The sequence below is a fragment of the Monodon monoceros genome, unplaced genomic scaffold, assembly GCF_005190385.1.
Source record: "Monodon monoceros isolate NGI ecotype Baffin Bay Population unplaced genomic scaffold, NGI_Narwhal_1 Super_Scaffold_18, whole genome shotgun sequence".
NCBI classification, from domain to species: Eukaryota; Metazoa; Chordata; class Mammalia; order Artiodactyla; family Monodontidae; genus Monodon; species Monodon monoceros.
Window position 1 is genome coordinate 158,593,651 of NW_021703774.1, and position 21,754 is coordinate 158,615,404.

Below are 21,754 nucleotides of genomic sequence, written 5' to 3' on the forward strand. Positions count from 1 at the left end.
GGGGTTCCAGCTACAAACAAAGGATGCTCGCTCTACCCCACACCCCCTCATTCGGGGAGAGAGAGAGAGAAATGAGCGATCAGCCTTTTGAAAAGTGTATGGTCTCTGATGGGGGACACATAGGACACTGTGGGAACACAGAGGAGGCATCAAAGAAGGCTCCCTGGAGGAAAGACTTACTAAGCCGAAAAGTAAGGGGTTTCTCTAGAGGAAACAGAGGCCTGAGGTTCATACATGTCTGCTTTCCCTCTTGTAGTTGGGGGATTTTTATTATAGATCCCAAGAACCCCACAGAGGGAATTTCATTAACAAAGTGCCAACTAGATATTTAAGAAACACTCAGTGATGCCTCCTTAGAGTCAGGGATTGGGCTAGGAAACAGGAAAGAAGATGAAGGGGATACAGTTCCTGCCCTCCAGGAGCCACCAGTCTAAAATGGAAGTCAAACACAGGAACAAGCAATTACACTACAACTAGAAAACACCCATTTCAAGACCATCAATGTTTGTGTGTATCTCCCCTCTTCCTACATGACAGGCACTGGATGAAAGTACTTGATTTACATCATTGCACTTAATCCTCACAACAAATGACGGTAGTAAGCACTATCACTGCATTTGGCAGACAAGGGGACTCTGAGGCTCAGAGAGGCAGATAAACTTGCCCAAAGTCACACAGCCTATAGGTTATAGGACCAGGACTCAAGCCCAGGTCTGTCGGACCCTGTGATGGTAATTCATTTTATGTGTCAAAGTGGCTGGGCTATAGTACCCAGTTATTTAATCAAACACTAATCGAGGTGTTGCTGTGAAGGGATGTTGTAGATGTCATTAACATCTGCAATCAGTTGACCTGAAGGAGATTATCCATGATAATGAGGGTCTGCCTTAAGAGCAAAACTGAGGTTTCCCAGAAGAAGAAATTCCTCCTGCCTGAGAGTTGCCAGCCTGCCAGCCCGCCCTACAAATTTCAGACTTGCCTAGCCAGACCCCACAATCGCATCAGCCAATTCCTCAAAATATATCTTACTGGTCTTTTTTCTTTTCTGGTAGGACCTTGACGGATACAGACCCGAAAGCCATGCTCTAGGCTAAGGATGGTGCCAGGAAGCCGCACCATCTCCTCACCCGGAAAAGGACAATGACAACTGCCACCACGCTGGGTTGTTTCAGGGGTCCAGTGTGATGAGAGGCAGCGTGATCCAATGGAGAGGGCAGGCCCTGCAATCACTTTCTAACCTTGGTGTCCTTGGGCAAAAGTCTTATATCCCTGAGCCTCAGCTTCTTCATCTGTAAAATAGGCAGATGGTTCCTACCTCACAGAAGTGTCGTGAAGATTAAGTGAGATTTTGCATGGACGGTCTCCTGTATGGAGCATGGTAATAGGGCCAAAACGGATGCTTGGGACTTCCCTGGTGGCGCAGTGGTTAAGAATCCGCCTGCCAGTGCAGGGGACACAGGTTCGAGCCCTGGTTCAGGAAGATCCCACATGCCACGGAGCAACTAAGCCCGTGCGCCACAACTACTGAGCCTGTACTCTAGAGCCTGCGAGCCACAGCTACTGAGCCCACATGCCACAGCTACTGAAGCCCAACATATTGTATGATTTCATTTATATTAAATGTCCAGGTTTGGCAAATCTACAGAGACAGAAAGTAGATTGGTGGTTACCCAGGGCTGGGGTAGGGTGTGGTAAGTGAGTGACTATTTGTGGTTATGGGGTTTCTTTTTGAGGTGATGAAAATGTACTAAAATTGGTTGTGATGATGGTTACACAACTCTGTTGCTATGCTTTAAATGGGTGAATTGTATGGTATGTGAATTATATCTCAATAAAACTTTTATATTTAAAAAAGGTAAAAAAAAAAAAAAACCTACTGAAGCCCATGTGCCTAGAGCCCGTGCTCCGCAATAAGAGAAGCCACCACAATGAGAAGCCCTCACACCACAGCGAAGAGTAGCCCCCCCTCTCCTCAACTAGAGAAAGCCCGTACAGCAACGAAGACCCAATGCAGCCAAAAATAAATACATAAATAAATAAATGTATTAAAAAAAAGGAAAAAGCGCACGCTCATTTTTGCCACAGTTGTAATTGGTGAATTCTTAATTACTTTGAGTACTTACCATTGCCAAGTAAATGTTCCAATCCCATAATTCCATGTAAAAAATTGCCCTCAAGTTTTTCATTCTTAGTGGCCTCATATGGATGCTACAGTTTGCCTAATCTGTACCCTCCCACCCCGCCCCACGCCTCACCCACCAGGGCCACTCCTTGAGGACAATGGGCAAGGCAGGCCCCATGCAGACCGCTTCACACACATTCTCTCCTTTGACTCACACCCACCGGGAAAAGTGGGTATCAATACATTCCCATTTCGTTCACAGAAGAAACCTATAGCCCAAAGAGAAGAGGTGCTTGTCCAGAAGCACAGGGTGGACAGAACCACGGTCTAAAGTCATGTGTTCTGAAAAGCCCAGGCTTCCCACCTCTAGGCCTTTGGCCATGCTGGGCATCACTTATACTTCCTTCTGCCTGACACACAATAGAGTTTCACTTTTGTTTTATTAATTAATAATTCAGTATTTTATTTTATTTATTTTTTTATATTTTGCAGTACGCGGGCCTCTCACTGTTGTGGCCTCTCCCGCTGCGGAGCACAGGCTCAGCGGCCATGGCTCACGGGCCCAGCTGCTCCGCAGCATGTGGGATCTTCCCGGACTGGGGCACGAACCCGTGTCCTCTGCCTCGGCAGGCGGACTCTCAACCACTGCGCCACCAGGGAAGCCCAATAATTCAGTATTTTAATAACGATAAATCAGTCCTGCTCCATGGCCTCTCCCAGTCCCTGGGTGTATGACAAAGTCATTTTTCCACATTTGGGATCAGAGGGTATCATGAGTTTGACTTTCCTCACGGACGTTCCTTCTTGGACACTGCATGAGTGAGCTCCGGGAATCAAGGCGCCTCAGTTCAAGGCTGATTCTGCCATTTACCCAAGGCTGATTCTGCCCTCAGCAGGTGAATTATCACCTCTGAGCCTCAGTGGCCTCATCTGTCAAATGGAGAGAAACATGGTACCAAGCTCAAAGAATTGGGAGAATTAAATGAGATCATTTATGTGAGGCGCTCGGCACAGAGCTGCCCACCTTGTCAGCCCTCAAGAAAGGTCAGCAGTGCTATTTTTGGTGTTAAGTCCGACAAGTCAATATGCCATTCTTTGCTGTTGACCTCTCTCTTACCTGGGATGACCAGGCCTGAGCCTGTGGAGGAAGCGTCTTGTGGTCACCTGCCCCTCCCAGCAGGACAGCCCTCTGACCACGTGTGGGTTCTGCTCCCTCTTCACTGGGAGGAATGGGAAAATCACTAGATGTGGGGCATTTCCTAGCACTTCAGGAAGATGAGTTTTTGTAACCAAGGGAAACAAATTACCTCCATCTGTCCTGCAGGGGCATCTGGCCTGGCCGGCAGAAGCAGTTTCTTTCCCTTGGCTTAATCCTTGCCCCTGTTCCCAAGTCCTAGGCAACCAGCCAAAAGTCATCATTATCACCAACAATTTCCTGTTATGGGCCAGGCCCTGTGCTAAGGCCATACATCATCTCCCTTAACTTTTGCCCTCACTGTTCCCCCTGCTAAAACACTTCCTCCTAGCAACTGACCTCTGCTCAATTGTCTCCTCCTCCCCAACCTCCCCACCTACATCTGCAGCCCCGCCACTCTGTCACCATGCCTGTTTCAGCTGATTTCATTGCCTATAGGCCTTACATCTATTTCTTTATTGTCTATCTTTTCCCCACTGGAATGTCAGCTCCATGAGGACAGGGACTGTGTCTTGATCATTGTTGCATACCTAGCACCTAGAACTCTGCCTGATACTTAGGAAGAGTTGCTGAATGTATGTTTACCTGCAATGTAGGTGTTTTTCTATCATCCCTATTTCACAGATAAGAAAACAGGCTCTGTGAGGTGAGCCTAAGGGTGGAAAGCCAGCAAGAAGAAGACCTGGATTGGAACCCAATCTCTGAAGGATATGGCTGCTTCACTAGCTGCTGGCCTTGCCCCAGGGAACTTGGGTTCGTTGGGCCTCTTAGGTGTTGTCAGTGGCCCCCAAGCTGGACTGCCTTGTGTAGGAACTAACGTCTCATGCTCCCAGCTACTCCTATTCCCAGCCACCCTTTGGCTCTCCCTTAGCCCAGATAATCCCAAGCATGGAAACAGATGCAAGAGAAGGCAAGGGGATAGGAAAGGCAAGTTCCAGTCCTGCCTTGGCCACTGACTCAAAAAACACAGAATTTCTCCAGGCCTCAGTTTACTCATTTGTAAATCAGAGGGGCTAAACTTGATACACAAGATGGCAGAGGTCAGGGCAATGGTTAAAAGTGCGAGCTCTACTATTTACAATAGCCAGCCAAGACATAGAAACAACCTAAACATCCATCGACAGATGAATGGATAAAGAAGACATGGTACATAAATACAATGGAATACTACTCAGCCATAAAAAAGAATGAAATAATGCCACTTGCAGAAACATGGGTGCAGCTAGAGATTATCATACTAAGTGAAGTAAACCAGAGAGAGAAAGACAAATACTATATGATATCACTTATATGTAGAATCTAAAATATGACACAGGGCTTCCCTGGTGGCGCAGTGGTTGAGAGTCCGCCTGCCGATGCAGGGGACACGGGTTCGTGGCCCGGTCCGGGAAGATCCCACATGCCACGGAGCGGCTGGGCCCATGAGCCATGGCCGCTGAGCCTGCGCGTCCGGAGCCTGTGCTCCGCAACAGGAGAGGCCACAACAGTGAGAGGCCCACGTACCGCAAAAAAAAAAACAAAAATAAAATATGACAAATGAACCCATCTATGAAACAGACTCACATGATACTATACATAGAAAATCCTGAAGATACCACCAGAAAACTACTAGAGCTAATCAATGAATTTGGTAAAGTTGCAGGATATAAAATTAATGCACAGAAATCTCTTGTATTCCTATACACTAACAATGAAAGATCAGAAAGAGAAATTAAAGAAACAATCCCATTCACCACTGCAACAAAAAGAATAAAATATCTAGGAATAAACCTACATAAGGAGGTAAAAGACCTGTACTCAGAAAACTATAAGACACTGATAAGGGCTTCCCTGGTGGTGCAGTGGTTGAGAGTCTGCCTGCCGATGCAGGGGACATGGGTTCGTGCCCCGGTCCGGGAAGATCCCACATGCCGCAGAGCGGCTGGGCCCGTGAGCCATGGCCACTGAGCCTGCGCGTCCGGAGCCTGTGCTCCACATGGGAGAGGCCACAACAGTGAGAGGCCCGCGTACTGCAAAAAAAAAAAAAAAAAAAGACACTGATAAAAGAAATCAAAGATGACACAAACAGATGGAGAGATATACCATGTTCATGGATTGGAAGAATCAATATTGTGAAAATGACTATACTACCCAAAGCAATCTACAGATTTAATACACTCCCTATCAAATTACCATGGCATTTTTTACAAAACTAGAACAAAAAATCTTAAAATTTGTATGGAGACACAAAAGACCCCAAATAGCCAAAGCAATCTTGAGAAAAAAAAACGGAGCTGGAGGAATCAGACTCCCTGACTTCAGACTATACTACAAAGCTACAGTAATCAAGACAATATGGTACTGGCACAAAAACAGAAATATAGATCAATGGAACAGGATAGAAAGCCCAGAAACAACCTAAACGTCCATCGACAGATGAATGGATCATGCACCTATGGTCAACCAATCTATGACAAAGGAGGCAAGTATATACAATGGAGAAAAGAGTCTCTTCAATAAGTGGCGCTGAGAAAACTGGACAGCTACATGTAAAAGAATGAAATTAGAACAGTCCCTAACACAATACACAAAAATAAACTCAAAATGGATTAAAGACCTAAATATAAGACCGAATACTATAAAACTCTTAGAGGAAAACATAGGAAGAGGACTCTTTGACATAAACCACAGCAAGATCTTTTTTGATCCACCTCCTAGAGTAATGGAAATAAAAACAAAAATAAGCAAATAGGACCTATTGAAACTTAAAAGCTTTTGCACAGCAAAGGAAACCATAAACAAGATGAAAAGACAACCCTCAGAATGGGAGAAAATATCTGCAAATGAATCGAAGGACAAAGGATTAATCTCCAAAATATATAAACAGCTCATGCAGCTCAATATTAAAAAAAAAAAAACAACCTAATCAAAAAATGGGCAGAAGACCTAAATAGATATTTCTCCAAAGAAGACATACAGATGGCCAAGGAGCACATGAAAAGCTGCTCAACATCACTAATTATTAGAGAAATGCAAATCAAAACTACAATGAGGTATCACCTCACACCCGTTAGAATGGGCATCATCAGAAAATCTACAAACAACAAATGCTGGAGAGGGTGTGGAGAAAAGGGAACCCTCTTGCCCTGTTGGTGGGAATGTAAATTGATATAGCCACTATGGAGAACAGTATGGAGGTTCCTTAAAGAACTAAAAATAGAATTACCATATGACCCAGCAATCCCACTACTGGGCATTTACCCAGAGAAGACCATAATTCAAAAAGACACATGCACCCCAAAGTTCACTGCAGCACTATTTACAATCGCCAGGTCATGGAAGCAACCTAAATGCCCATCGACAGACGGATGGATAAAGAAGATGTGGTACATATATACAATGGATTATTACTCAGCCACATAAAGGAGCAAAATTGGGTCATTTGTTGAGACATGGATGCATCTAGAAACTGTCATACAGAGTGAAGTAAGTCAGAAAGAGAAAAACAAATATCGTATATTAATGCATACATGTGGAATCTAGAAAAATGGTACAGACGAACTAGTTTACAAGGCAGAAATAGAGACACAGATATAAAGAACAAACATATGGATACCAAGGGAGGAAAGTGGGGGTGGGGGTGGGGGGTGGGATGAATTGGGAGATTGGGATTGACATGTATACACTGATGTGTATAAAATAGAGAACTAATAAGAATATGCTGTATAGCACAGGGAACTCCACTTTGCTGTACAGTAAAAACTAACACAACATTGTAAAACAACTATACCACCCCCCCCGCCAAAAAAAAAGAACAGACTCACAGACATAAAGAACAGACTTGTGGTTGCCAAGGAGGAGGGGGGTGGGGGAGGGATGGATTGGGAGTTTGGGATTAGCAGATGCAAACTATTATATATAGAATGGATAAACAACAAGGTCCTACTGTATAGTACCGGGAACTACATTCAATATCCTGAGATAAACCATAATGGAAAAGAATATTAAAAAGAATGTATATATATGTATAACTGAATCACTTTGCTGGACAGCAGAAATTAACACAACATTTTAAATCGACTATACTTCAATTAAAAAGAAAAAAAAGTGCAGGCTCTGCGATCAGAATAACCTGACTTCAATCCGACTCCAGGACTTTGAGCATGTTATATCAAACATTCTCTGAGCCTCGAGTTTCCTCATCTAGAAAATAAGGGCAACTGCACTCACCTAATAGAGGTCTATGAGGATTAAATAGGATAATATGTATACATCTCTAAGCAGAGTGCCTGGCACAAAATAAATGTGCAATGAAGAGAATAATGACCCGTGATTCAAAATTCTACGCCCTGGTGAAAAGGTTACTTCGGCAGGGGAGGGGAGTGAGGCCATTTCTACCTCTCCCTGTGTCATGTTTATTGAATGGGACTCTTTGACCTCACAGGACTCTGAAGTTTGAGTTCCTTCCACTTATCAAGAAAGACTTGGGAAGCTACAGAAGAAAAAATTCTTGCTGCACACACCCACCCCGGCCAGAGACAAAGCTGCTGATTTCTGCAGCTGAACTGGGAGCTCTAAATCAATAGAACACAACGCAGACACCCCACCCCACCCGATGCCTCCCAGATGGTACTGGGGCCTCTGCAGCCTGCAAGATGATAAATTGCTAATTTAAGCTGGGCTTTCTGCTCTACGCCACGATTATCCCTCTTCCTGTGCATATTATGATGTCTGGGTAGCCAATTAGATTTCGAGGTCCCAGGACTCCGAGGTTAATGAAATCATGCCTTGCCCTTGCACAGCCCCCGTCCTCTAAAGTTCAGGCATCATCCGCCAGGAAGGGGAGAAGGGAAATCTGAGATCACAGAATCTGAGAAGCATTCTTCCTCCAGTCTCAGCTGTGGGGAAAGGAGCCTGAAATTATGTATGTCTACCTTTTCTCCACCCAAATCTCCATCGCCAAACCTCCACACAGTGGTTTGCCAGTGCCCTCTTGCATAGCTTCAGGGACAGGAAACTCCCTATATTACACAGCAGCCCATACCTTCCTGAAGAGCTCTGACTGTTAGAAACTTTCTTCTAGAAATAATATGAGATGTGCACAAACATATGGGTTCAAGAACGTTCACAGACATATTATTTAGACTGGCATGATATGAGAAACGATGTAAGTCTCCCCATATAGAAGACATTCATACAATGCAGCTGTCAAAAATCATGTCTTCAAAGAATGTTTGATAACATGAGAATACACTCATAATGGTATGTGAAAAGGCAGCTTACAAAATATTATATATGATGTGATCATTATTTCAATGTAGTATGATATAGATGTCATTAAAACACACACACACACACACACACACACACACATACAAACAAACACAGAGCGAGAGACACAGAAAGAGATGGGAAGGAAATACACCAAAACGACAAAGTTTTTCTCTTTATGGTAAGATTATGGGTAATGTTTGTCGCTGCCTAATCGTCTCAGTATTTTCTGAAATAACTACAGTGTTACTTGTGGTGATTTATGATACTGTGTTTACTGTAAAAAAAAAATGTCTAGTATTGAGCTGACAAAGTTTCCCTGTAGCATCCACCCAATAATTCTAGTTCCTCTGGGGCTTGATAAATGTCGATCAAATGAGTGAGAAGCAAGTCTCACTCCTCTTCTAAACAGACATAATAATAGAAAATATTTATAGAATACTTACCAAGTTCCTGGCTCTGTGCTGAAGTCCTTCACATAAACTTCATGAACTTCTCATAACCACCCTATGAGGGTATTGCTACTCCCATTTCACAGATGAGAAAACTGAGGCTCAGAGAGGTTATGTATGTATCTCCCAAGCTCACTCTCTTAGTAAATGTGATCCCAGGTCAGTCTGGCTATGATGTCCAGACTCCCAAGTGCTGTCACCCCACACAGAGGCCTCGGAGGTTTGCAGACAGCAATCTGCCCTCCTCCCCAGCCCTGGTCCTCCCTCCTCTAACTAGACAGCCCCAGCTCTCGCCTCCACTCCCCATGTGTCCCATGGATGGCAGCGGCAGAGTGGATGTGGAGGGGTTTGGGAGTCAGAAAGACCTGGGTGTGCCTCCTTCTGGCTGTGAGAGGCTCCCTCGGAGCCTTCCCGCCCTCATCTCTCATACCCTCGCAGGCCTGTCACGCAGCTTGGAGGAGCCTCTGGCACGTGGCAGGAGCGCGGGAGTGACTCCTCTGGATTCTCCCCGGTGTGTCTGTGAGTCACACATGTTCCCAGGGAATGAACCCAAGACCTGGGAAGCTAGGCCCTGGGGCAGGGCCAGGAGGCTCGGGGACACCATCCAGGGCTGCTGCCCTCCCCACTTGCCTCGCCAGAGCTCATCTGGCCCAGCCTCCTGCCTTTTGCAGGTCCCACAGCGCTCCGGCTTAGAAAGGAACAACCAAGGCCAGGGTTTCTGGGGCCTGTCCCAGGTCACCCAGCTCTCTTCCATCACCCTGAGCTGACCCCTTCCAATCCACCCCAAGCCCACCCACAGCAAATTCGTCCTCTTGAACTCCATTCTGCACAGACTGCTCCAAAGTCCTCTTCCCCATGGCCTGTGACCAAAAGCTCCTTCATTTCCCAGCATGGCTGCCTTACCATGAGCCCCAAGAACCTGTCTAGCACAACTCGAGCCACAGCACGGCCTCTGGCCCCTAACACAGCCACGCTGGGCCGGACTCCAGGCCCCTCCTCCGCCCTCCCTCCCCACCCGCCCTCACCAGAATGACTCCCTCCAATTCCCTGGGGCTGGTCCATGGAGTTCCTCTAATATTTGCACCCTCCCCCAGGAATTCTGGAAGGCCGGTGGGTGCATCACTGGCCCCAGGGCCTGGCCGCAGCTCAACACACAGCATGCGCTGCTGACAACCACGGTGAGGAGGACACCTGTCCGCAAGGCCCCCGCGCTTTGGTCCTTATGGCCTCTGCAGCCTCACAGCCAGCCCAGCCCCTGGCTCTCTCCATTCTGCCACGGTGAACCTCCCTGCCCTCTGCAGCTCTGCCATGCGATCATCTACTGAAGCTTTCTTTGCTTGTGCTGTTCCCTCTGCCTGGAACGTTCTACCCCCCTCTCCGTGGAGCCAACTACTGCTCCCCCTTCACGACTCAGCACAGACACCTGCTCTGGCTGGGTCAGGTGCCCCCCTGGACTCCCTCAGCTCCAGGAAGCTGCAATTGTCCCTGGAGCTGTAACTAACTAGGGGGTCCTGGGGGTACATCAGAAGCCAGAGGCCATGCTGAGGCTTAAGCTGAGAGTCTGGTCAGTGGGAGCTGAGGCTGGACGGGCCTGCCACGGGTCAGCATCAGCAAAGGCTTGTTGAATGAGTGAACGTGCAGACGATGCAGGAAACAGGAAAGGACCCAAGGTGGAAAGTGTAGACAGTCAGCTCTGCCTGCCTGGAGCAGCTGCAGGGGTGCCTGTTAATCTCGGCATTTGACACATACTGAAGGCCTACTATGTGCCAGGTGCTGTGCTATGACCTTCACGTTCATGATCTCACTTAATGCTCCCAATAACCTATCCTGATCACCCCAATTTTGCAAATGCAGAAATGGGTCTCAGGGGAGTTAAGCTGTTTGCCCAAAGCCACAACACTGGGACATGGTCGAGCGGGGATGGAGACCAGCATGACCTGACCCCCAGCCATGAACCTTCACCACTGCACTGTGTCACCTCACTGGGATCTCTCCTGGCCCAGGAGCCCTGCGTCCGCAGATCCCAATCAGGACAAGAGAGGGGAGGGAGACAAGAAGGCAAGGGCTTCACGCTGTGTCCCCAAGAGCGGGACGGGGACTCAGAGCTCTCACCCTGAGCACTTGTCCCAGCAACCCCTGGCACCTCGGTAGTAGACAGAGGGGACACCCAGAACCCTTACTCACCTGTCACGGCCCCGCCCCACACCAGGCTGCCAGGCCCAGCCTCCCCCGCCCGCTCTGTGCTGCGGTCACCTGGGATGGGAGGGAAAACACGATGCTCTACCAACGTCGTCTTGTCATCTTTAAGATGAAGGTGCCTCTGAGGCAGGTGCTACGATCCACATTTTATAAATAGAGAAACTGCGGTGCAGAGTGGCCATCCACCCTGCTAAGGATCTTAGCAGGTGGCAGAGCTGACATTTGATACAAGAGTCAGAAGAGACGCCAGCCCAGGAAGAGCTCAAGGGGCAGAGAAACGCATAGTCTGAAACAGAGTCATGAAGAGGCAGGCCGGGCTGGTAAGAGGCAGGGAGGCCCGGCGGGGGTGATGGGGGTGGTGAGAGACACAGCAAGGTGCAAACCTGCCGAAACCAGGGTCAGGGAGAGGTGGAGGCCGGGGTCAGGGCAGGCGGACAAGAGACCAGGTGGAGAAGCATTGACTCCAATCTCCTACTGGATTCAGGACAGGCAAACTAGGAAACCCTGAGCCACGTAGAGGGAAGATGGGATCACCCATCGGAGATGCAGGGGTCCTTAAGCCCTTCACACTCCACCCTGCCTAGAGGGCTGCCAATGGGGACTCTGAGATGCCAGCCCTGCTCAGGGTACGACTGCACCCAGAAGGAGGGGTTGTTGGGTGTCTGCTCTAAAGACCCACCAAGTCAGCACCCTGGCTGAACTCACCCTGCAGGAGTAGGGAGTGTCTGCCTGGGGACCACACATCCCCAAAACTCCTGCTCACACTTCACAGAGCCCTCAGGAACCACAGGCTGTTTGCTCAGAGCGCAATTCCCAGAGGCCCCTCTCATGTATCCAGAAGGATGAGTGGGCTTCTCAGGCGGGTCCGTGGATCAAGGAGAGGGTCAGAGTTGCGGGGGGGAGGAGGGAACGGAGAGTGCTTTGTGCTCTGGGATTCTGAGATACCCATGCTCTGTTTTTTCAGCCCCTCATCCATGTCAGGCTTCCCGTCACAGGCTCTTCCCTCACCTTTTTACTTAGTTACCCCCTCCTCATCCTTCAGCTCCTCAGAGGCCTTCCCTAAACTTCCAGACCAGGTGAGACCCTCCCCGCTTCGGGGGCTCCCACAGCTCCCTCATACTCTTCCACGGCCCTCACCACGGCTACAAACTTAAATCCATTGGCTGGCTGGCTGATGAATGTCTATTTCTCCCAGACCTGAGCTCCATGAGGGCAGGGACGGGAGATTTTCTCCCCCACCATCATATCTCAGCATCTAGCACAGCGCATCCATAGGATTTTTCTTGAATGAGTTAATTCTTTTCATTCCTTCACATAGAGACCCTCCCTGTTCTCAAAGGACTTAAAAGGCTCAGACACAACGTGTTATTTAATCCTCGCCACAACCCCAGATGCATTGCTGTTACTTCCACTTTACGGGTGAAGAAATGAACTTCCGAAAGGTGAAGTCATTAGTCCAAATACACAGCAAGTAAGTGGCTTTGAATCAGGATTTGCCCGTTGATGCATCTGACTTCAGAGCCCCAGCTCTGCCACTACACCTCCCTGCTTTTCTGCCTCAGTGGTTCTCTGGATCTTCCTTTGCAAACCTTCCCCTGCTCCCCAGATAGGTTCAGCTCAGGACTGACAGGCAGAATTCATTCATTCAATCACTCATTCATTCAACCAGTCAACTGAGTCACTTATTGGTGGGGCTGGGCTCTGCATGGGGTGTCAGGGAACCACAGATACACCAGAGGCTTTACTCCATCCTGGCTCCTCTCCCTGCACTACTCTTGGGACTTTACCAGGAGAAGCCAAGCCCCAGGCAGCTGCCCTGTCCCTAGCCTCCCTTTCAGTGGGGAAGGACTAAGTGCAGGGGCCCGTCATTCCCCTCCCCAAGGACGGCAGCCTAAAATACGTGTGCTGAGAAATGTGTAGGCTCATCGTCCTTTTGTCTCCATCATTCTCTGAGAATCCTAGGACAAGAGGAGGGACAGGATCCTGTCCCCGCCTTCCATGCAATTCTTTGTCCCCTATCCCAGGCAGCTCCGGAAAAAGTTCTGGACAAGACCAGGGTTCTACTCTGGGTCTGGAGCCAGCTGTGGGACCTAAGGGGGACAGGCCACCTTGCCTCCCTCTGAACTGCAGATTCCTCACCTGTAGAATGGAGGTGACAATGAAGGGGATGCTAATACCTATCCCACAGGGTTGTAGGTGAGGATTAAATCAGTCGGGCCCAGAGATACAGTGATCACATAGATGGTTGGCCCAGGAAATATCTTAGCAACACAGGGACCTGAGGGGCCAGCTATGCTGCTTCCAAGATGCATTTGACAATGAGATTTTGGGAAGCTTGGTTGGAGTACCCTAGCAGGCAGAGCCCAGGGCCTGCCCTGAGTGGACCCTCAGAAGTGAGAGGCCCTCCCCTGGCTCAGTGGTAGAGCGGGAGCTGTGCTCGTCAGCCCACCAGCCAGAGGCCCCAGGAAAGAGACCGGAGATGGAACCGAACACACTGACACTCAGCTTTCCCCAGATCAGAGCACTTAGAGCCCCCCTAGAGAGCGCAAGTGCCAGGAACCTGGGACTCCCTGAATCAGAGCTACTCCCAGGCCCACCTTAGGACAAGCGCCCCCTCACTCTCCTCTGTCGTAGGCACTGGATTCTGAAGAATCTGGAAAGTTGCTCATCCGCATCATACACACAGCTTCCACTTATTGGGTCCAGGCACCACGCCAGCTGCATTACATACGCTCGCTCAGTGACACCTCACAAAAACCCTGTCGAGGAAGCTTCTACTATTCCCCCATTCTATAGATGAAGAAACTGAGGCTCAAAGAGACTAAGTGTTTTACCCAAGTCACAGAGCCAGTTCGTGGCTGGGATTAACACTCAGGTTGACCCAAGTCTACAGGCCACACTACTTCCGAAGGTAAAGTGGGGAGCATCACCGACAAAAATGCAAAGCAAAGATCAATCCTGCCTGTGCTTGGGGGAACTCTCCCACTGTGGCTGGTGATGAGTCACTGAAAGCACAGGACGTTCTTGTGCCCTCCACTCTTCCTGGGGGAGCAAAGCTTCCCCTGGAGTCATCGACGCCAAAGCTCCCTCAACACCCACACACCAACGCAACTCTCCTGTATACTGCACCCTGCCTGGCAGAGACCCCATACTCTGGAATTCATACTCCCAACTGAGGAGATTGGGTCTCTATCCCTCAGACAGGGAAACTGAGGCAGATGGGGCAGATGGTGGGGCAGGGGGAATGGGCCCCCAATGTGATAGGCATCAGTGACTGCACCAAGACCACAGTTCACATCTCCCACCTCAGAATCCACAATCTGCCCTGTGCCTTCTGCCCGGCTTGGTGACACCAGAGCCCAGAGATGTTCAGGGTTGTACTCTTGGTCAACCACCGTGGATGACCCATTTCCAACTAACAGTAAATACCCGGGCATCTTTGTTGTTATAAGGATAGGAGTTTCCTTTCAATTCTTTTTGCCAGTGTCTGCACTGACAGAGCTGGGTCAGGAAGGCTCCTTTTGGACAAGCCAGTGATGTTTTAGACTCTCTGAGAAGGTCCCCGCACTGAACATAGATACCAAGAAGCGAACTTCACTTCCTCAGATGAAAGTACAAACTCCACTCCAGCCCAAACAAATCACTTTTGTCTTTTCCAGAAAACAAAAGACTGTTAGAGGAGAGGAGGAGAAGGTGAGAGGGAGCATTTGTGAGGAGGATCTGAGGTCTCTCTGAATCACGTCCAGAGCCATGGACTAGAGGGCCACTGGGGAAGGAAGCAGAGAGCGACTAGCTGGCCCACTGTACCCAGGAACCATGGCTACTCCTTAACAAACGCACACACAGGTGCATGAACACAAGTGTCCAAAGCCACTCTGGATGCTCTCCTCCTCCGAGGGTTTCAGGGGTCTGACAAGAAACAAGTCACACTGTCACGTGCTCCTACAGAGAGAATCACAAACTGACAGTGTGAGACAAGCACACACACCAACACTGGGACCCCAGCAGAAGATCCCCAAGTGTGACTTGGTAAGTGCCCCCTCAGCATGATGCAGTCAGCCCACACACTGCTGTCTCCCCAGAGGCCCATGGCACTTCCGGCATCTCTGCCCACCCCTACCAGGTTTTTGGAGGTCCAAACACACATCTGTACTGTCACAAACAAAATCACGCACTCACAAACTGTGACAGACACACAACTGTCGCCAAACTGTCCCACATAGATTGATAGAGAAATAGGGGATGCCAACAGATGATCAAATGTTATTAGTTAAACGCGGGAGCGCGCACACACACACACACACACACGCACGCACGCACGCGCGCGCGCCAGCGTCCCCCTCGAGATGGAAGTGGCCTTTCCGCTGAGCCCCGGGCGCCCCCTTCAGGAAGTGCGGAGGCCCCGGGAGTGCGGGGTCTGAGGTCAGGGTCCCAGGTCCGTAGTCCCCACCCCACCCCGGGGCATAGCCCGACGCACCAGCCCGCAGCGCACTCACCGGACGATGCCGAACATGACGAGCACGTTGCCCAGCAGCCCCACGGCGCACACTGCCGAGTAGAGCGCGGTGATGGCGATAGCCAGGGCGAGGGACGAGGCGCTCCGTGCTGCCGGCGGCCCCGACGCATTGGCGCCCGCGCTGGGGAAGGCGTCCGACGCGTTGGCGAGGAGCAAGGACCGCAGCTCGGCGTCGGGGGAGGGGGCCGGTTCCATGGCGGCCAGGCGGCCGGCGCCGCGTCCCTGCCCGCCGTGCGCCCTGGGCGCAGAAACCCGGTGCGAGCGGCGCGCCAAGGGACGAGGCCGCGGCCCCGACGCCGCCGGCTGCTGCGCCCCGACAGCCCGGCTATCTCCGCGCCCCCTCCGCCCGCCTCGCCGCCCGCACCGGCCCGGCCCCCAGCTCCCGCCCGCTCTCCGAGCCCGGACCGCTCTGAGCCAGGAGCCGCTGCGGGCTCCTCGGACGCGCCCGCCGCGCGCACCACGTGGCCCGGAGGCGGCAGCCAGTCTGCGCCCGCTACCGGGGGCCGGGCATTGCACCACCAACTTGGAGTGGAGCCAGGGAAGCTACCCACTCTCTCCCTGGGGATGTTCTGCCGGCTCGGTTGCGCCCCCACCCCAGCTGGGACTCACTTCTGCATCCTCTGCCGCTTGGGGATTGGAAGGACCTCCATGTGAATCCCACCTCCCACTCCTGCACTAACAGAGTGACCTTGAGCAAGTCACTTAACCTCTCTCACCTTCATTTTTCTCTTCTGAAAAATGAGGATAATCGCACCACCTCCTTCAGAGGGTTGTTGGGGAGATTAGTAAGATGATGCGGGTAAAGAACTTAGCTCAGTGCCGGGTACACAGTAAATGCTCCGTAACTAACCATTACTACCCATGGCTTTCTTTTACTCCATTCATTTGCTCAACAGATCTTTTTTGGGTGCCGAATATAAGAACCAGGTACTACTGGGGAGCCACTAGTGCATAAAACCAGATGCGGCCCCTGCCTCCTTACAGCCCACTGGAGGAGACAGACATCAATCCCAGGACCATACTGATGAAGATACAGTTACACACGGAGGAAAAGTGAAAGAAAGCAAGGCATTCCTGTGGCAGGACCTACAAAACCCAGGGGTCAGGACAGCTTCCCTGAGGAAATGACACCTAAGGTAAGATGTGAAGTGTGAGGAGGGACTGACTTAGGGAAAAACTAGGGAAGAGCATATCAGACAAAGAAGCCACATGTGCAAAGACCCTGTGGTCAGAGGGATTTAAAGGCCAGGAAGAGGAGAAGGCAGAAAGGGAGTGTGGGGAGAAGGGGATGAGGTGGTGGGCAGGGTCTCAAAGACCACCTTACAGATCACTCTGGCTGCTGTAGGTGCAAATGGAAGGGGGCTATTTCTGACACCTTCTCCCTAACCTGACCAGCCCAGACCCAGAGCCATCCTCCTTCTTGGGACTCCTGTCCTTCCCAGAACATTCTCCCTACTGTTCCAGCACTGTGCTGAGCCCTTTATCCATGCAGCAACACTTTGGCGTAGATTCTATTATTAGTGTCCCCAGTTTACAGACGAGAAGACTAGACTAAATTATCCCATATGGTAATTATTTCTATCCAAGTTTGTTTTCTCCTTCGGAAAACCAGACCTGATTGATCCCTGGACCCAGTGGAAGGCTGGGGTCATAGTGGGTGCTCAGGAAATACTTGTTGGATGAATAAAAGTCCCAAGGGGAATGGAATGGGACAATATTGGGGCTCCTGGGCTCTGGGGTGACACTCTTGGCCCTGTGAGTGGCTAGACAAGGACCCCTCATTCACATCACTCCCTGGCTTGAGTCATCTGTCTATGTGCAAGGCTCTTACCCTTTCCCAGAGAGAACAAAGACAGAATTCCCAAGTTCACCCTCTGTCCATTCTCTTTTCCCCTCCCAGCTGCTGTCCAAGCCCCTCTACAAGCTACAGCAGACTCCCCACCCCAAGGCTGTCCCACCCAATCATCTAAGGACTCGTCAGACTGGTGATTTTTGCTCTGTGGTCACATATGCTGCCAAAACTCTCTCCCTTGTCCCAAAGGGGCTGCTATCCACAGAGACTCTTCTGGTGCCAGGGGAGAGACATTGAGACAGGAAGAAGGAGGGCTATTTTACTAGAGTCCTGGCCCCCTCCCAACCCCTCCAACAAGCCAAAGTTTTTCCAACTTCAGGACATTTGCGTATTCTGTTTCTTCCACTTGGAAGGCTCGGCCATTTCCTCAGGCTAAGTGCTATTCATCCTTCAAGTTTCAGCTTAAATACCACTTCCTCCATGAAAGCTTCACTGACTGCCCCCCCCCCACACACACACACAATTAGACCAGGTGTCCTTGTTATTCTCATAGCGTCCCGTACCTCTTCCTTACAGAATTCCCCACATATTTATCTGGGCAATCATTGGATTTGTGCGCATCACGTCTACAATAGGTCTTGTGCACTTCCGTACCTCCACCTTAGTGCTTGATGCGTGGTTGACTAGAAAGCTCAGTTCCAACTTTGGTGAGCTGCCATTCTGATGAGGGAGACACAGCATTTATAGCTTCATATAGGACCTAGGAATTCTTTTAAGCAACTAAAACCCTTTGCATCAACTCTGCAATCACATCTTATTTGGAACTGAAGTGCAGATCTTCCTCAATTACAATGGGGTTACGTCCCAATAAACCTAACGTCAGTTGAAAATATCATGGTAAATCAAAAATGCATTTAATACACCCAACCTAACGAACATCATAGCTTAGCCTACCTTAAACATGCTCAGGACACTTCCATTAGCCCACAGTCAGGCAAAACCATCTAACATCAAGTCTGTTTTATAAGCAAGTGTTGACTATCTCATATAATTTATTGGATACTGTACTGAAAACCAGCACGGTTGTGTGGGTGCGGGATGTTGTAACTGGTTATTTGCTGTTGGGATTGCCTGTCTGACTGGGAGCTGCGGCTCGCTGCCGCTGCCCAGCATCACAGGAGAGAACCATACCGCATATCACAAGCCTGGAAAGGATCAAAATTCAAAGTATGGTTTCTACTGAACGTGTACCAGCTTTGCACTATTGTAAAGTCAAAAGATCATAAATCGAACCACCGTAAATCAGGGACCATCTATACTAGCTCCCCGCTCCACCACCCCCCACCCTTGGCTTCTGGCTGTCACCAAGCAAGTCTGTCCTCACCCCTTGGCGTTGCATTTGGGGCCCTCCCCAGTCTGGTCCTAACCAGGGTTTATTGCCGCCCTCTTCTGACTCCACTCCTAACCCCACCCTAATCGCATACCCCAGCCATACTGGGCTGAAGAGAATTTTTTTTCATTGTATTTTTTTCATTGTATTTAAATTTCATTGTATTTTTGAGTCCTTCCTGGGTAAGGAAATGCTATGGTGGAAAGCCATAGCTATGGTGGAGGCAAATGACAGAAAAAGAGTTTCCCTTAACTTCTCTGAGCCTTAGTTTTATCATCCATAAAGTAGAGAAGGGCAGGATTTGGGTGAGGATCTGGTGAAACGACAGATGCTCTTCCAACTGAGAAAGGGCTGCATGAGCACGAGTTACGAAACCAGGAGCATGAGTAAGACCATTGCTCTCTTAAAGGAGCTCGCAATCAAGAAGCTGTGACGGATATGTAAATGACCAAGTAAAGAGCGACATAATTGCTAAGAAAGCACACGTGCTGTCATGGGCTGTGCCTTTTCAGAGTTTGCTTGCCGAAAGGCAGCAGTCTGCAGCCTGGAAGAGGTTTCTCACCAGAACCCAACCCTGCTGGCACCCTGAGACGTCCAGCCTCCAGAACTGTGAGAAATAAATGTCTGTTGTTGATAAGCCACTCAGTTATGGTACTTTGTTATAGCAGCCCCAAATGACTAAGGAGCTGAATTCCTCTCCCCACCCAGGACATTGGAAGGACACATGGAAACTTGAAAGGCATCTAAAGGGGTTTCCCCAATGGCCTCCCAAAATGAATACTTTGAAGAGATCAATCCTTACCCGAATGTGAGTGTTCTAGTCTATTTATTTTTAATTTTTTTTTTTTTTTGCGGTACGCGGGCCTCTCACTGTTGTGGCCTCTCCCGTTGCGGAGCACAGGCTCTGGACGCGCAGGCTCAGCGGCCATGGCTCACGGGCCCAGCACGGACCGGGGCACGAACCCGTGTCCCCTGCATCGGCAGGTAGACTCTCAACCACTGCGCCACCAGGGAAGCCCCTAGTCTATTTATCTTTAAAAGACAGTCTCATTTCTGTGGTCACAACTCATAAATAATCCTGTTGGTTACCATTTAGAGAGAACTTGCTGTGTGCCACGCACGGGGCCAAGTGTTCTGTGGCTTATCTCATTTAATTCTCGGCAGCTCTAGAGGTGTGAGGTCTTTCTACTGTTATTCCGTTTTGCAGAGGTTAGGTTAACGTGCCTACGCCACAGCAGGGATGCCAAGCCAGGTCTCTGTGACCCGCCCAAAAGCCACTCCTGACAACCACACTACTGCCTCTCAGAGCAGATCCTAGAAAGTCATCACCCCAAAACACACCAGAACCCATGGCTGCTGTCTCTGTTCAGCAGTTTCCCCGTGTGAAGGGCGATGAGTCACGTGAACTCAGGGGATTCTTGAGTCCGTCCCTGCTCTTGGTGGAGCAGAGAAGATGCAGCCCTCCATGCCTGGGCTGCCAAACGATTCCATTTTCCTCGACCCCATCCTTGACTTCAGATTAGAACAAAAACAAAAATGGATGGGGAATCCTGGGCCAACCCAGGGCATCAGAAGGCGTCAGTGGTAGAGAAACAGAAATTTTCTGAAGGAGTCGGAGCAGAAAGGAACTCCCCGGGGAAGCTATTAACAATTTAGTACGTGGGACTGTGGCTCCCACCTGCCAAAGAGACACTGCCTGATGGAAATAGTGTGGCTGCCTCTAAGTGAGTGAGTGAGCGAGCAGCTCCCCTGGGTTGCCTTTAGTCTGGCTCCATCTGCAAGCCCCAGGAGGAGGAAGGACCTTAGCAAGAACCATAAAATAATAACCACTTGCATTTGCAAAGTACTTTTGACTTTCCGGAGCACTTCGAAATTGATGACTTCATATTATCTTGACCCCATCTGGATAATGGGAAGGTCAGGTTTCATTATCTTCATTTTATAGCTAGGATGACAGATAGCTAGAGAGCCTGGGTGAGATGATTTCATAGCAAGCCAGCGAAGGAAATAGCGTTGGGACCTTCCGTCTAGTTGCCCAAATCAGAAGCCTGAGGGTCACTCTTGACCCCTCTCTCTTCCCTCCTCCAAACCCCCACCTCTAGGTAATCACCAAGTCGTGTGCATTCTTCCTAATAACCCGCGAATCCTGCCATTGTTCTTTGTTTTTACTACTGTCTGCCTAGTCTGTGCATCATCATTTCTTGCTGAAATCATTGAAACAGACTCTGAAATTGAGCCCCTGCTTCCAGGCTCACCGCCCGCAAGCAGAAACGTGGCTGCAGGATTCTTCACACGTGCACCTCTCTCTGCCTTGCTAGCCTCTTGTACCACCTTCCCCTTCACACGCTATGTTCCAGCCAAAATAAACTCCTTATGGTTCTCCAAATAACCTGCTTCTCTCACATCTGTGTTCATCTAAGTAGTTAAGAGTGGGGCTTTGGCATCAGACTGGTTGGATTGAAAATCCCAGCTCAGCAACTCACTAGTTGCACGTCCTTGGGTAAGTTCCTTAACTTCTTCTGAAAGTTTCATGCAGTGGGAACAGCAAAAGCACCTGCTTCACGGAACCTGGCATGTAGGCAGTGCTCAATATGTTAGCTATTACTGTGATGATGGCGCCTCTGCCTGGAATACTCTACTTCAGGCTCCCAAGCCCCTTTGTCACCTAACCTACTCCTACACCCCCACCCCGTCTCAACTGAGATATTGCTTTCTTCCCTCCTCCCTCAGATTAATTTCTATCACATATCGTCCGCTCTCTTGGGGCTCATCTTCCTCCCAGAAGCATAGTCAGGTCCTGAGTTCCTAGAAAACTATTCCACCCAGATGTTGCCGGGA

General features: G+C 49.7%; 1 protein-coding gene across 1 annotated transcript in view; it reads right to left on the reverse strand.

Moving 5' to 3' along the window:
* OPRD1 (opioid receptor delta 1) overlaps window positions 1-16,065 on the reverse strand; it is a 36,056-nt gene extending 19,991 nt beyond the window's left edge. The window contains exon 1 of the mRNA XM_029229318.1: window positions 15,715-16,065. Within this exon, the coding sequence (XP_029085151.1) occupies window positions 15,715-15,929 (215 nt within the window). The 5' untranslated portion in view covers window positions 15,930-16,065. The remainder of the gene's footprint in view (window positions 1-15,714) is intronic.
* Window positions 16,066-21,754: the final 5,689 nt, after the last annotated feature.